The 15890-nt window shown below is 51.1% G+C and overlaps 2 protein-coding genes across 4 annotated transcripts in view; one reads left to right on the forward strand and one right to left on the reverse strand.

Moving 5' to 3' along the window:
- Positions 1 to 5219: 5219 nt before the first annotated feature.
- Positions 5220 to 14649, reverse strand: LOC136682456 (tripartite motif-containing protein 16-like). 3 transcript variants are annotated; one of them, XM_066658899.1, is made up of 8 exons: positions 14253 to 14345; positions 11732 to 12184; positions 11453 to 11548; positions 9194 to 9427; positions 8881 to 9073; positions 8693 to 8743; positions 6858 to 6917; positions 5220 to 6218 (listed from the first exon to the last, which is right to left on the reverse strand). In XM_066658899.1, the coding sequence occupies exons 2-8, from the start codon at positions 12074 to 12076 to the stop codon at positions 5662 to 5664; spliced, it is 1536 nt and encodes a 511-aa protein (XP_066514996.1). In that variant the 5' UTR covers positions 12077 to 12184; positions 14253 to 14345; the 3' UTR covers positions 5220 to 5661. The 3 variants fall into 3 exon arrangements, with proteins under 3 accessions (XP_066514996.1, XP_066514995.1, XP_066514994.1); XM_066658898.1 differs by lacking the exon at positions 14253 to 14345 and adding an exon at positions 14011 to 14120; XM_066658897.1 differs by lacking the exon at positions 14253 to 14345 and adding an exon at positions 14368 to 14649 and having other exon boundaries at positions 5221 to 6218.
- Positions 14650 to 14859: 210 nt separating this feature from the next.
- The window catches only part of cfap206 (cilia and flagella associated protein 206), an 8150-nt gene continuing 7119 nt past the window's right edge, over positions 14860 to 15890 (forward strand). The window contains exons 1-3 of the mRNA XM_066658895.1: positions 14860 to 15075; positions 15432 to 15515; positions 15719 to 15809. Of these exons, the coding sequence (XP_066514992.1) occupies positions 14968 to 15075; positions 15432 to 15515; positions 15719 to 15809 (283 nt within the window). The 5' untranslated portion in view covers positions 14860 to 14967. The remainder of the gene's footprint in view (positions 15076 to 15431; positions 15516 to 15718; positions 15810 to 15890) is intronic.

The following is a 15890-nucleotide window of genomic DNA, read 5'->3' on the forward strand; positions in this document are numbered from 1 at the left end:
AATCCAGAGAACCCAGCTGGGTCACTCCTTTAAGCGAGGGCACACTCCTAGACCCTGCAGAACCCACGTGGGTCACTCCCTTAAGTGAGGGGACAGTCCTAGACCCCGAAGTGGGTTCCTTCCTTTTAGCGAGGCCACAGTCCTGCACCCTACAGAACCCAGGGAACCCATGTGGGTCACTCCCCAGCAAGGGCACAGTCCTGCATGCTACAGAACTCAGGGAACCCATGCGGGTCACTCCCTTAAGCGAGGGGACAGTCCTAGACCTGGCAGAACCCAGGTGGGTCACTCCTTTAAGCGAGAGGACAGTCCTAGACCCTGCAGAACCCAGGTGGGTCACTCCTTTAAGCGAGGGGACAGTCCTAGACCCTGCAGAACCCAGGTGGGTCACTCCTTTAACCGAGGGGACAGTCCTAGACCCTGCAGAACTCAGGTGGGTCACTCCCTTAAGTGAGGGGACAGTCTTCGACCCTGCAGAACCCAGCTGGGTCACTCCTTTAAGCGAGGGCACAGTCCTGCACCCTACAGAACCCAGGGAACCCATGTGGGTCACTCCCTTAAGTGAGGGGACAGTCCTAGACCCTGCAGAACCCAGGTGGGTCACTCCCTTAAGCGAGGCGACGGTCCTAGACCCTGCAGAACCCAGTTGGGTCACTCACTTAAGTGAGGGGACAGTCTTCGATCCTGCAGAACCCAGGTGGGTCACTCACTTAAGTGAGGGGAGGGTCCTAGACCCTGCAGAACCCAGAGAACCCAGCTGGGTCACTCCCCAGCAAGGGCACAGTCCTGCACGCTACAGAACCCAGGGAACCCATGCGGGTCACTCCCTTAAGCGAGGGGACAGTCCTAGACCCGGCAGAACCCAGGTGGGTCACTCCTTTAAGCGAGAGGACAGTCCTAGACCCTGCAGAACCCAGGTGGGACACTCCCTTAAGTGAGGGGACAGTCCTAGGCCCTGCAGAACCCAGGTGGGTCACTCCCTTAAGTGAGGGGACAGTCCTAGGCCCTGCAGAACCCAGGTGGGTCACTCCCTTAAGTGAGGGGACAGTCCTAGACCCTGCAGAACTCAGGTGGGTCACTCGCTAAAGTGAGGGGACAGTCCTAGAACCTGCAGAACCCAGTGCCCCCAGGTGGGCTCCTTCGTTTTAGCGAAGGCACAGTCCTGCACCCTACAGAACCCAGGGAACCCATGTGGATCATTCCCTTAAGCGAGGGGACAGTCCTAGACCCTGCAGAACCCAGGTGGGTCACTCACTTAAGTGAGAGGACAGTCTTCGACCCTGCAGAACCCAGGTGGGTCACTCACTTAAGCGAGGGGACGGTCCTAGACCCTGCAGAATCCAGAGAACCCAGCTGGGTCACTCCTTTAAGCGAGGGCACACTCCTAGACCCTGCAGAACCCACGTGGGTCACTCCCTTAAGTGAGGGGACAGTCCTAGACCCCGAAGTGGGTTCCTTCCTTTTAGCGAGGCCACAGTCCTGCACCCTACAGAACCCAGGGAACCCATGTGGGTCACTCCCCAGCAAGGGCACAGTCCTGCACGCTACAGAACCCAGGGAACCCATGCGGGTCACTCCCTTAAGCGAGGGGACAGTCCTAGACCCGGCAGAACCCAGGTGGGTCACTCCTTTAAGTGAGGGGATAGTCCTAGACCCTGCAGAACCCAGGTGGGTCACTCCCTTAAGTGAGGGGACAGTCCTAGACCCTGCAGAACTCAGGTGGGTTACTCGCTTAAGTGAGGGGACAGTCCTAGAACCTGCAGAACCCAGTGCCCCCAGGTGGGCTCCTTCGTTTTAGCGAAGGCACAGTCCTGCACCCTACAGAACCCAGGGAACCCATGTGGATCACTCCCTTAAGCGAGGGGACAGTCCTAGACCCTGCAGAACCCACGTGGGTCACTCACTTAAGTGAGAGGACAGTCTTCGACCCTGCAGAACCCAGGTGGGTCACTCACTTAAGCGAGGGGACGGTCCTAGACCCTGCAGAATCCAGAGAACCCAGCTGGGTCACTCCTTTAAGCGAGGGCACACTCCTAGACCCTGCAGAACCCACGTGGGTCACTCCCTTAAGTGAGGGGACAGTCCTAGACCCCGAAGTGGGTTGCTTCCTTTTAGCGAGGCCACAGTCCTGCACCCTACAGAACCCAGGGAACCCATGTGGGTCACTCCTTTAAGCAAGGGGCAGTCCTAGACCCTGCAGAACCCAGTGCCCTCAGGTGAGTCACTCCTTTAAGCGAGACGACAGTCCTAACACCCTGCAGAACCCAGGTGGGTCGCTCCCTTAAGTGAGGGGACAGGTCAGACCCTGCAGAACCCATGTGGGTCACTCCCTTCAGCGAGGGGACAGTCCTAACATCCTGCAGAACCAAAGTGGGTCACTTGATTAAGTGAGGGGACAGTCCTAGACCCTGCAGAACGCAGGTGGGTCACTCGCTTAAGCGAGGGGACAGTCCTAGACCCTGCAGAACCCAGGTGGGTCACTCGCTTAAGTGAGGGGACAGTCCTAGACCCTGCAGAGTCAGTGCCCCCAGGTGAGTCACTCCTTTAAGCAAAAGGACAGTCCTAACACCCTGCAGAACCCAGGTGGGTCGCTCCCTTAAGTGAGGGGACAGTCCTAGACCCTGCAGAACCCAGGTGGGTCACTTGATTAAGTGAGGGGACAGTCCTAGACACTGCAGAACCAAGGTGGGTCATTTGCTTAAGTGAGGGAACAGTCCTAGACCCTGCAGAACCCAGGTGGGTCACTCGCTTAAGTCAGGGGACAGTCCTAGATCCTGCAGAACCCAGGGAACCCATGTGGGTCACTCTCTTAAGTGAGAGGACAGTCCTAACATCCAGCAGAACCCAGGTGGGTCACTCCCTTAAGTGAGGGGACAGTCCTAGACCCTGCAGAACCCAGGTGGGTCACTCGCTTAAGTCAGGGGACAGTCCTAGATCCTGCAGAACCCAGGGAACCCAGGTGGGTCACTCCCTTAAGTGAGAGGACAGTCCTAGACCTTGCAGAATCCAGGTGGGTCACTCCCTTAAGTGAGAAGACAGTCCTAGACCCTGTAGAACCCAGGTGGGTCACTCCCTTAAGTGAGGGGACAGTCCTAACACCCTGCAGAACCCAGGAAACCCAGGTGGGTCACTCCCTTAAGCGAGGGGACAATCCTAACACCCTGTAGAACCTAGTGAACACAGGGGGGTCACTTCATTAAGTGAGGGGACAGTCCTAACACCCTGCAGAACCCAGGGAACCCAGCTGGGTCACTCCCTTAAGCGAGGGGACAATCCTAACACCCTGTAGTACCTAGTGAACCCAGGTGGGTCACTTCGTTAAGCAAGGGGACAGTCCTAACACCCAGCAGAACCCAGGGAACCCAGGTGGGTCACTCCCTTAAGCGAGGGGACAATCCTAACACCCTGTAGTCCCTAATGAACCCAGGTGGGTCACTTCGTTAAGCAAGGGGACAGTCCTAACACCCTGCAGAACCCAGGGAACCCAGGTGGGTCACTTCCTTAAGCGGGGGGACAATCCTAACACCCTGCAGAACCCAGAGCACAAACACACAATCTCAAGAGACAACAAAAAAGCAGCTCTACATCGGGAGGAGACACAGAACGGAAAGAGAGGGATTCGAATGGAGCGAAAGAATGAATGAGCTATGTCCTTGTGATTTTGAACCAGACATGTCTGTTTTCATTGTATACATACATCTTCTTTTCCGTTTCTCCATTTCAGGGTCGCGGTGGCTACAGGGCAAGCAAAGAAGCCCAGACGTCTCTGTCCCTTGCAACATCCACCAATTCCTCCTGGGGGATCCCAAGGCTTTCCCAGGACTGCCAGGAGATATAATCCCTCCAGCGTGTCCTGGATCTACCCCGGGGCCACCTTCCAGTTGGATGTGCCTGGTATACCTCCAGTGGGAGGCGTCCAGGAGGCATCCTGATCAAATGCCCAAACCACCTCAACTGACTTCTCTCAATGCGAAGGAGCAGCGACTTTACTCCAAGCTCCTCCCTAGTCACTGAGCTCCTCACCTGATCATGGAGAGTACGCCCAGCAACCTGTCAGAGAAAGCTAATTTCTGCCGCTTGTATCCACGATCTTGTTCTTTCGGTCATTACCCAGAGCTCATGACCATAGGTGAGAGTGGGGACGTAGACTGACCGGTAAATTGAGAGCTTTGCTTTATGGCTCAGCTCTCTCTTCACCACAACGGTGCGGTACAGTGACCGCATTACTGCAGACGCTGCACCTATCCTAAGGTCAACCTCACCATCCCTCTTCCCATCACTCGTGAACAAGAACCCGAGATACTTGAACTCCTTCACTTGGGGCAGGTTCTCACCCCTTACCTGAAGGGAGCATGCCATCTGTTTCCGGAAGATAACCATGGCCTCAGACTTGGAGGTGCTGATCCGTGCGAGTTTTTATTAGGGACAATGGCTTTGTTGTGCAATCACTCTCTGTGCCAACTCAGTCCAAAGAAAGACGATCCTTACCTCTGGTTTCATAGGAAGGATTTTCCTGAGATAGGACTGGTGTGTAATCATTGAACAGATGTTTATTCATCCAGACCTTTTCTGACCTGTAATCTATCCCATAATGAACAGTGAACACAGTAATACCATGAAAATACAAAATGACATAATGACACAAACACCCGGTTTCTGATTTGGAAACAAAATCACAAGGAAATAAAAGGAAATACAAACAGGAAAATGCTCCATCTGGATGTGTTCTGGGATGTGGTGAGCGTGACTCTACTGTGCAGCCATTTTCAGGCTCTTTTTACAGTTCTCAGATCAGCGGAACAGCTCTGTAACCACAATCCAAAGTACTACAGAGCTCTGGATCATTTCCACGTGTCTCATATCTCACTGTGATCTCACCACGCTGTAAACAGTGGATTAACCATGACTCTGTCCTGACTCCATCCTTTTATCTCTGGCTCTGGAGCAGATACATCCTTAGTGATGCTGGAACCTAGTCCCCCCAGCTGATGACGTACCATTAGTTCCCATCAAAAGAACTGATTCAAGAACCATTTGGTGGGAAACGGTAAGGAATTACGTCATCACTATGATGCTGTTCAGTGACGACTGTCTGAGGAGCAGGTTCCTCCATGGGGTGTGTGTGTGTGTGTGTTAGTGAGTGTTGTGCTGGTGTAGAGTGGATCAGACACAGCAGTGCTGCTGGAGTTTTTAAACCCTGTGTCCACTCTCTGTCCACTCTGTGAGACACTCCTCCCTCGTTGGTCCACCTTGTAGATGTAGAGTCAGAGACAGTAGCTCATCTGTCGCTGCACAGTGTGTGTCGCTCGTCCTCTAGTCCTTCATCAGTGACACAGGGCACTGCCCCCCATCAGGAGTTCCACGTAAATGAATAAATCTGAAACAGCTTGGATTTAATGTGTTATAGACTTTTATTGTGACAGAGAAAGCCTTGTGAATACAGACCATTAATAAGCAGTTTGTTTACAGCTGAGTGAATGTCCCCATTGTCCTGGTCCATGGTTCTCTGACTGTCTCAGGTCCCAAAACATTGTCCATGTGGTGTTTGATGGTTGTGAACTTTAAAATAAATGTAAAAGCAAACGCAGATCAGAGACGGAGGCACGGCGGAGGAAAAGGAGAGTACACCGTGTTTCTCGAGCACAGCTATGATCTCTAAACTCATTTCTCATCTCTGTGTTCTGAATCCGACACGTCCGGATCACACAACCGCAACTGTCCCTTCTTCAGCCAGAAGCCGGCGTACAGCGGCTGCGTGAAGGTGGTGTGGACGCTGTGCAGCAGGGTCATTGTGTCCGAGACGCCGTAGAAGGACAGGATCCCCGCGTCGTGATCCACGTACACTCCGATCCTGTTGGAGGAAGGTCCCGAGAGCTTGGTCTCGACGTTGTTGTGCCAGAAAGAAAGGAGGGAAGAGCACAGCAGACTCCAGGACTGGGCGTTTCCACCAAACGCACACTCATCGCTGTCTCCTTTCCTTTCGATCCCTTTATAGGACACTGATATGGACACTCCCCATCCTCCGTTGTCCCACTCCACCTCCCAGTAACAGCGTCCACAAATGCTCTCCCCACACAGCACCTGAGGCCAGCGATTAAACCTCTCAGGGTGCTCGGGGTAGGTCCGGACTCCTCCTCTCCACGTCACCACTCTGTTGTACTCGGAGAGGAGGAGTTTGTGGTGGACGGTGTTGGGGTCCAGAGTCAGAGGACAGTAATCTAAACAAGGAAATACATGTTTGAGTGAAGGAATGGGCACCTTGTGTTCTACTGGAGAGACTGATTTAACCAGAGGAAGGGCAAGGCAGGAGAAGTAGAAACGTGTGCAGATCTCTGTTAGTGTTTATGGTGTTTTTCCACCGCACGGGTCTGGCTCCGCACGGCTCGGCTCGCTTAAAGCTTGGCGCTTTTCCACTGGCAGCGTTCCCTGGGAAAATGAAGCTGGCTTTGAAAACCACGACGTATGCTTTTTCTGGTGATTGACAGGTCTCTGGCCAATCAGAGCTCTGCAGAGTTGACGCCTCACCTTTTAGTACCTACTCGGCTCGGCTGGAACCCGGAGCGAGCCGGGACTGAAAACCCAGGACCAGATTTGGGCAGTGGAAAAGCGAAATAGACGAGGCGAGGTGTAGGTTCCATGCAGTGGAAAAGCACCATTAGACGCTGAGGTGCAGTGTGTTTCTGTTTGAATTTATTTATTTATTTATTTATTTTCTGTTTTATTTTACCCTTTAGTTGAAGTATGAAATGTATCCACTCTCTGCAGCTTTCTGTTCTGATTGTGTGTTAAATTCATGCACAATTCTGTTAAAAACAATAAATAAATCAATAAAATGTAAAAAATTAAGAGACACATACGCAGAAGGAAGTCCTCTCTGGTCTTGGGCTCCGAGGGGACGACTGTCCGGACTCTTATAGCTGCGGGGGCACAGACACAGAACGAATGAAAGGAAAGCTCTGTCCACACAGAAAGAAGCAGCACGATCCCCAGGTTTAAAGCCGTAAGATATTACTCGGTTACAGCTGCTATTCCCTGGGTGAAGGTGGTCGTTTTACTCCTCTGCCTCCCTCAGGGGCAGGAAATGACTCGAGTAAATGTTCTCCTGAGATTGAGGAGTGTGGTGTGTTCTCTCTGTGTCTGCGTGGGTTTCCTCCGGGTGACTGTCTGTGAGGAGTGTGGTGTGTTCTCTCTGTGTCTGCGTGGGTTTCCTCCGGGGGACTGTCTGTGAGGAGTGTGGTGTGTTCTCTCTGTGTCTGCGTGGGTTTCCTCCAGTTGACTGTCTGTGAGGAGTGTGGTGTGTTCTCCCTGTGTCTGCGTGGGTTTCCTCCGGGTGACTGTCTGTGAGGAGTGTGGTGTGTTCTCTCTGTGTCTGCGTGGGTTTCCTCCAGGGGACTGTCTGTGAGGAGTGTGGTGTGTTCTCTGTGTCTGCGTGGGTTTCCTCCAGTTGACTGTCTGTGAGGAGTGTGGTGTGTTCTCCCTGTGTCCGCGTGGGTTTCCTCCGGGTGACTGTCTGTGAGGAGTGTGGTGTGTTCTCCCTGTGTCCGCGTGGGTTTCCTCCGGGTGACTGTCTGTGAGGAGTGTGGTGTGTTCTCTCTGTGTCTGCGTGGGTTTCCTCCAGTTGACTGTCTGTGAGGAGTGTGGTGTGTTCTCTCTGTGTCTGTGTGGGTTTCCTCCAGTTGACTGTCTGTGAGGAGTGTGGTGTGTTCTCCCTGTGTCCGCGTGGGTTTCCTCCGGGGGACTTTCTGTGAGGAGTGTGGTGTGTTCTCTCTGTGTCTGCGTGGATTTCCTCCAGTTGACTGTCTGTGAGGAGTGTGGTGTGTTCTCTCTGTGTCTGTGTGGGTTTCCTCCAGTTGACTGTCTGTGAGGAGTGTGGTGTGTTCTCCCTGTGTCTGCGTGGGTTTCCTCCGGGTGACTGTCTGTGAGGAGTGTGGTGTGTTCTCTCTGTGTCTGCGTGGGTTTCCTCCGGGGGACTGTCTGTGAGGAGTGTGGTGTGTTCTCTCTGTGTCTGCGTGGGTTTCCTCCGGGTGACTGTCTGTGAGGAGTGTGGTGTGTTCTCCCTGTGTCTGCGTGGGTTTCCTCCGGGTGACTGTCTGTGAGGAGTGTGGTGTGTTCTCTCTGTGTCTGCGTGGGTTTCCTCCGGGTGACTGTCTGTGAGGAGTGTGGTGTGTTCTCCCTGTGTCTGCGTGGGTTTCCTCCGGGTGACTGTCTGTGAGGAGTGTGGTGTGTTCTCCCTGTGTCTGCGTGGGTTTCCTCCGGGTGACTGTCTGTGAGGAGTGTGGTGTGTTCTCTCTGTGTCTGCGTGGGTTTCCTCCGGGTGACTGTCTGTGAGGAGTGTGGTGTGTTCTCCCTGTGTCTGTGTGGGTTTCCTCCGGGTGACTGTCTGTGAGGAGTGTGGTGTGTTCTCTCTGTGTCTGCGTGGGTTTCCTCTGGGTGACTGTCTGTGAGGAGTGTGGTGTGTTCTCTCTGTGTCTGCGTGGGTTTCCTCTGGGTGACTGTCTGTGAGGAGTGTGGTGTGTTCTCTGTGTCTGCGTGGGTTTCCTGAGATGTTCTCCTGAGATGGATCAACTCTTGGAAGTTCTAAAATGTGCTAAAGCTGGGTTTCCCAGGAATTGATTAATGATTTAAAAGGTGCTCTTCCTCCCTCTAAAGTGAGACTCTCTCCTGAGAGTGGAGTTCTCAGTCACTAACTCACCGATCTTCCTTTGAGCACTCGATCTCTCCCTCCCTCGGCTCCAGTCTGCTTCTGGAAGTAACGCACACGAAGCTGAATTAAAACAACACCACCCTACTGACTGTGTGCACTGTAACAGAGCAGAGGTTTCACACTCTTTTAACCCTTTCAACTTTCACAAATCCAGACAAAAAAGGGACAGCACACACCTGCACGGTGCTCCTCCTGCTTCATCGAGTTGGGGATTCTTATTTTGCCAAATCCCTCCTTACAGGATTCCTCCAGTCGCCCTTTGAGCTCACCGAGAGACTTCCTCACGTCTTCAAATATTAACGGAGCCAGTCTGAGACTCTGAGGGGCACTGTGTGAATTCTCAGACTCCGCCCCTAGAGACTGGAGAGTCTAGAGAGGACGGAGACAGGAAGGAGGTGTGGTATAAACAGAGTGAACTGCTCTCACATCAAGAGAAGGAAGCTCAGCACCCTTAAAGACAAGTAAAGGCCCCGGCAGGGTGTGTGTTACCTGGAGGAAGCTGATGTGGTCGTCTGAGTGCGAGAGCTGCTCCAGCTCGGTGCGTCTCTTCTTCAGGTCGGAGATCTCCTCCTCCAGTTTCTTCAGGTGCTCTTCAGCTCCACTCAGCTGGGCCTTCTCCTGAGCTCGGATCTGCTCCGTTACCTTAGAGCACTCCTTCTCAATGGAGCGGATCAACTCAGTGAAGACCCTCTCGCTGTCCTCCACTGCTGCTTGTGCCGAGCGCTGCAGAACACACACACACGTCAACATGATTTATCATTCACACCATCTTTCCCACTGTTCCTCTCCGCCGCCTCCTTTCCCACCGTTCCTCTCCAATGCCTCCTTTCCCACCGTTCCTCTCCGCCGCCTCCTTTCCCACCGTTCCTCTCCGCCGCCTCCTTTCCCACCGTTCCTCTCCGCCGCCTCCTTTCCCACCGTTCCTCTCCGCCGCCTCCTTTCCCACCGTTCCTCTCCGCCGCCTCCTTTCCCACTGTTCCTCTCCAACGCCTCCTTTCCCACCGTTCCTCTCCAACTCCTCCTTTCCCACCGTTCCTCTCCAACGCCTCCTTTCCCACCGTTCCTCTCCGCCGCCTCCTTTCCCACCGTTCCTCTCCGCCGCCTCCTTTCCCACCGTTCCTCTCCAACGCCTTCTTTTCCACCGTTCCTCTCCGCCGCCTCCTTTCCCACCGTTCCTCTCCGCCGCCTCCTTTCCCACCGTTCCTCTCCAACGCCTCCTTTCCCACCGTTCCTCTCCAACGCCTCCTTTCCCACCGTTCCTCTCCGCCGCCTCCTTTCCCACCGTTCCTCTCCGCCGCCTCCTTTCCCACCGTTCCTCTCCGCCGCCTCCTTTCCCACCGTTCCTCTCCGCCGCCTCCTTTCCCACCGTTCCTCTCCGCCGCCTCCTTTCCCACCGTTCCTCTCCAACGCCTCCTTTCCCACCGTTCCTCTCCAACGCCTCCTTTCCCACCGTTCCTCTCCAACGCCTCCTTTCCCACCGTTCCTCTCCGCCGCCTCCTTTCCCACCGTTCCTCTCCGCCGCCTCCTTTCCCACCGTTCCTCTCCGCCGCCTCCTTTCCCACCGTTCCTCTCCAACGCCTTCTTTCCCACCGTTCCTCTCCGCCGCCTCCTTTCCCACCGTTCCTCTCCGCCGCCTCCTTTCCCACTGTTCCTCTCCAACGCCTCCTTTCCCACCGTTCCTCTCCAACGCCTCCTTTCCCACCGTTCCTCTCCGCCGCCTCCTTTCCCACCGTTCCTCTCCGCCGCCTCCTTTCCCACCGTTCCTCTCCGCCGCCTCCTTTCCCACCGTTCCTCTCCGCCGCCTCCTTTCCCACCGTTCCTCTCCAACGCCTCCTTTCCCACCGTTCCTCTCCAACGCCTCCTTTCCCATCGTTCCTCTCCGCCGCCTCCTTTCCCACCGTTCCTCTCCAACGCCTCCTTTCCCACCGTTCCTCTCCGCCGCCTCCTTTCCCACCGTTCCTCTCCGCCGCCTCCTTTCCCACCGTTCCTCTCCGCCGCCTCCTTTCCCACCGTTCCTCTCCGCCGCCTCCTTTCCCACCGTTCCTCTCCAACGCCTCCTTTCCCACTGTTCCTCTCCAACTCCTCCTTTCCCACCGTTCCTCTCCAACGCCTCCTTTCCCACCGTTCCTCTCCGCCGCCTCCTTTCCCACCGTTCCTCTCCAACGCCTCCTTTCCCACCGTTCCTCTCCGCCACCTCCTTTCCCACCGTTCCTCTCCGCCGCCTCCTTTCCCACCGTTCCTCTCCGCCGCCTCCTTTCCTACTGTTCCTCTCCAACGCCTCCTTTTCTACTGTTCCTCTCCGCCGCCTCCTTTCCTACTTTTCCTCTCCAACGCCTCCTTTTCTACTGTTCCTCTCCAACGCCTCCTTTCCTACTTTTCCTCTCCAACGCCTCCTTTCCTACTTTTCCTCTCCAACGCCTCCTTTCCTACTTTTCCTCTCCAACGCCTCCTTTCCTACTGTTCCTCTCCAACGCCTCCTTTCCCACCGTTCCGCAACTCAATTTTTGTCCATCCCTAATACACACAAGCTAATCAGAGCACTCGCTTTCAGTACAGCCTGAATACCCCTGAGCCAATCACAGCACTCGCTGTACATACACAGCAGATCTGAGTATTTAATTGGGCTGTGGATGTTTCACACCTGCTTATGTCTACTGTACATCTGTGAACGAGAGTTACATTTGTGTGTAGCACTTTCCACAAAGACGCTCTGTGACGACACCCTGAAATAAACCGAACTGAACTCACCTTAAATGTGTTCACTGCCTCCTTCATCTCCTGCAGCTGCTTTTCCTTCCTCTGGATTCTCTGCTGGGACCTTCTCTGCACCTCCTCCAGCTCACCCTGAGGGGAACAGAGTGCATTTCGCAGACTGAGTTAAGATCTTTGCGAGTGTAAACAGGGAAACGTTGAAGAGCTCGTACAATAACCTCACGTATAATCGATACATTAACGTTCAGATTAAACTACAGGGATAGAATGAGCATCAGAGTTAGAACCGCTCCTACAGCCAGTCCCAGTTCTCACCCGTTTCTCAGTCCTGACTTCCTCGGCCTCCGTGGTGTCATGCCCTTTGTGTTCATCCATCATACACATGTAACAGATGCAGCACTGGTCCGTACGGCAGTAGATCTCCATCAGCTTGTCGTGTTTGGAGCAGATCTTCTCTTGTAGACGTGAGGAGGCTGTGACCAGCTTGTGTTTCTTAAAAGCGGGAGACTGATAGTGAGACTTCACGTGGGTCTTACAGTACGACGCCAGGCACATCAGGCAGGACTCTCTGGCTTTGCGTTTCCTCCCGGTGCAGAAGTCACACTCCACATCTCCGGGTCCGGCGTAACACACATCGTTCTTCTTCTCTTTCTCCGCCATCGTCCAGAAATCACAGGCTGAGAGAGAGAGAGAGAGAGAGAGAGAGAGACGGAGAGAGCAGCTGGATCTTCTCAGAGCTGGAGGGGAGTGGCTTCCTTTCTTTACGTCCTATTGAGACAGAGATTCAAAGTAATGGGTGACCGCTGTCAGCAAAACAGCTGCATACATAACATTTCCATTTAAGTCACTATTTCTGGTGGTCACTTAAAACATCTGCAGGACCCTGTGTTCATAACCGTTCATACGTGACTCCCTCGTTTACACAACTACATCCGATAAACCAGCCCCTCTCTGTCTCTGAAATTAAACCGCCTGATTCTGTTACTGCGTCTGAGAGAATGAAATATACACAAGCTCCGTATGGTGCTGTATTGTGGTGAAGTTGCTAAACACGATGGAGTAAGGTACACAGCCTGGACACACTAATATTCTACTCATACACGTTCTGTTACTCTGTAAACACAGTCAGCTGTTAAAGAGCCACTGAGTGTAAAACATTACACTAATACATGTGTGTGTTAGTGAGTGTGTGTGTGTATTAGTGTGTGTGTTAGTGAGTGTGTGTGTGTATTAGTGTGTGTGTGTGTGTATTAGTGTGTGTGTGTGTTAGTGAGTGTATGTTAGTGAGTGTGTGTGTTAGTGAGTGTGTGTGTTACTGAATGTGTGTGTGTTAGTGTATGTTAGTGTGTGTGAGTGTCTTAGTGAGTGAGTGTCTTAGTGTGTGTCTTAGTGAGTGAGTGTCTTAGTGAGTGTGTTAGTATTAGTGAGTGAGTGTGTGTGTGTTAGTATTAGTGAGTGAGTGTGTGTGTTAGTGTGTGTGTGTGTGAGTGTTAGTGAGTGTGTGTGTTAGTGTTAGTGAGTGTGTTAGTGTTAGTGAATGTGTTAGTGAGTGTGTGTGTTAGTTAGCGAGTGTGTGTGTGTTAGTGTTAGCGAGTGTGTGTGTTAGTGAGTGTGTGTTAGTGTTAGTGTGTTAGTGAATGTATTCGTGAGTGAGTGAGTTAGTGTTAGTGAATGTTAGTGAGTGTGTGTGAGATAGTGAGTGAGCGTGTGTTAGTGAATGTGTGTTAGTGTTAGTGAGTGTGTGTATTAGTGAGTGTTAGTGAATGTGTTAGTGTTAGTGAGTGTGTGTTAGTGAATGTGTGTTAGTGTGAGTGAGTGTGTGTGTTAGTGTGAGTGTTAGTGAATGTATTAGTGAGTGTGTGTTAGTGAATGTGTTAGTGAGTGTGTGTGTTAGTGAATGTATGTTAGTGTTAGTGAGTGATTGTTAGTGAGTGAGCGAGTGTGTGTGTGTGTTAGTCAGTGTGTGTTAGTGAATGTATTAGTGAGTGAGTGAGTTAGTGTTAGTGAGTGTGTGTATTAGTGAATGTATTAGTGAGTGAGTGAGTTAGTGTTAGTGAATGTGTTAGTGAGTGTGTGTTAGTGTTAGTGAGTGTGTGTGTGATAGTGAATGTGTGTTAGTGTGTGTTAGCGTTAGTGAGTGTGTGTGTGTGTTAGTGAGTGAGTGTGTTAGTGAATGTGTGTTAGTGTTAGTGAGTGAGTGTGTTAGTGAATGTGTGTTAGTGTTAGTGAGTGAGTGAGTGTGTGTGTTAGCGTTAGTGAGTGTGTTAGTGAGTGAGTGTGTGTTAGTTACAAGCCAGTTCCATGAGGTTCTTCACATCTAAACAAGGACAGAAGTGTCCCTTTAAAACGAACATATTTGGAAACTCAAAGTTGTTTATAATAAATTAAGCCTCATATGAACTCTGTACTTTAACATGTGCTTTATATCAAAAATGTGTGTAGGTCAATGACACAGTTCAGTTTTCATAAACTATTCAGAAAGCGTGGCGTTGGTGGTAAATATGTTTCTAAGGAGTTATTTATCTCATGAGGTCTGTCAAAAAATACTTGGTTCTAGATTCTTGTTCTGGTGCACGTGCACGTGCTCTACTCACAATCCCAACGTGGAGCGCAGAGACAGCGTTGTTTTCACATTTTTCACATGTTTTTAACAATATTTCTCACACATATTCACACAAACAAAGACGAGTGTTGCAAGGATGGTATTGGATTCTTTTCTCACCAGGGTTTTATTAACATTTTCCGTTCCACCTTAAAATACATTCTAGTTAATGAAGCAATTTAAGGCGGAATGGAGCATAAGCATCAGAAGCGGAAAAATTCACAAACGACTCACTAAAACACTCTTTGCCAACCACGACCAAGTTGTAATACTGCTTTTACATCTTGACTGAGACGTTTACTACAAAAATATATACATTTATACGTTTAAATCGTTTTATAAATCATACCTCACAAGACTCGCCGTCGCCTCTCCACGGAACTAAGCACATTGGCGAAGAGTCGACTCTCAACGATTCAATTCTTCGAGTCTATAGCGTCTGGCAAAGCGTGTCGACTCTTGACCAACTATTCATAAAATCTCCTTAAAAAGAAGGGGAGTCAAGAAGGAGTCCTAAATCCGGACTGAATGAATCAAGAATTGGAGTCGACTCCTGAATTGTTTATCACTGAATGAGCAAAGTTCGCGGACACCGTGTTTTCAAAATAAAAGTCAATAATATGGGTCCGATATGTGTTTAAAATTTTGACTCGAATAATAAATCAATCACCATACCATACAAATACCATAATAATAAGCAATTGTTTATCTCTCTCAAACTATTTAGGGTGTATAAATAATAAACAGTGTGATCAGTAAAGTCCTGTCTATAGGCTCCCTCTGGTGGTTGTTTTTAGTATTTCACCACAGCAACAATCCGGTGTTTACCGTCTCCATAGCAACGACATAGCGCCACCTACAGACAGTTACACTCACAGCAACACAGCGGTGCTCTAAGTTTATTTACAACCATTTATTGATAAATTAACAACAAACACTCAACAGCGACATGTCGCGCGCACACGCTGAAAGCGTTATAAAGAACATCATCCGGGAAATAGCGCAGCAGTGCGCGAGCAAAGGACACGCGGTTTCGGAAACCCTCACAGCGTTCATGGTGAATATCTCTCTCTCTCTCTCTCTCTCTCTCCCCCAAACACACATTCCCCCTCACATTCAATCTTTCCCTCTATCTCTAGCTCTCTATATCCATCTCTCTTTATCTCCATCTCTTGCTCCAGCTCTTTCTCCATCTCCCTATTTTTCCATCTTTCTCTATCTCTCTTTTTCACTATCTCCAACTCTATTGATTATTATTATTATTATTTTAGCAATGGTATACTAATAATGGTATTACAATGAAGTGGGTCAAAAGCTCTCTCTCTCTCTCTCTCTCTCTCTCTCTCTGTCTCCTCCCCCTCTCTTTCTCTCTCTCTCTCTCTCTCTCTCTCTCTCTCTCTCTCTCTCTCTCAGGTCAAAGCTGTTGTTCTAGACCCGAGGAACCACTTTAACGTTGACAGGACTCTGACGAAGCAAGATGTTCAGAAGCTGATTGAGGTGAGCACTCCGTGAGACTGGACTTTGTTCGTAGTTTAATTCCAGTGTGGAAGAGTGTACAGCAGTGTGTAAAATCACAGTGAGACACCTAGTGTCCTGGAGGTGTCAGACTCCGTCACCACCATGTGGGAGACCCACTCTGTGGAGTATAAACCGGTCCTTTCAGTGAAGGAGTGTGTGTGTGTGTGTGTTCTGTCTCTCAGCTGTGTGTGGTCAGACTGCTGGATCAGACGAGTCCGACTCTGGACACCATTAAAATGCAGGTTTATTTCGACATGAACTACACCTCTCGGCGTAAGTGCTGTTTCCCCACAGCATTTTTTTACATATTTTATCTGTACTTATGTTTTCTACCCTCAGTGTCCACACACACAC

The sequence above is a fragment of the Hoplias malabaricus genome, unplaced genomic scaffold (assembly GCF_029633855.1).
Source record: "Hoplias malabaricus isolate fHopMal1 unplaced genomic scaffold, fHopMal1.hap1 scaffold_70, whole genome shotgun sequence".
NCBI lineage: Eukaryota > Metazoa > Chordata > Actinopteri > Characiformes > Erythrinidae > Hoplias > Hoplias malabaricus.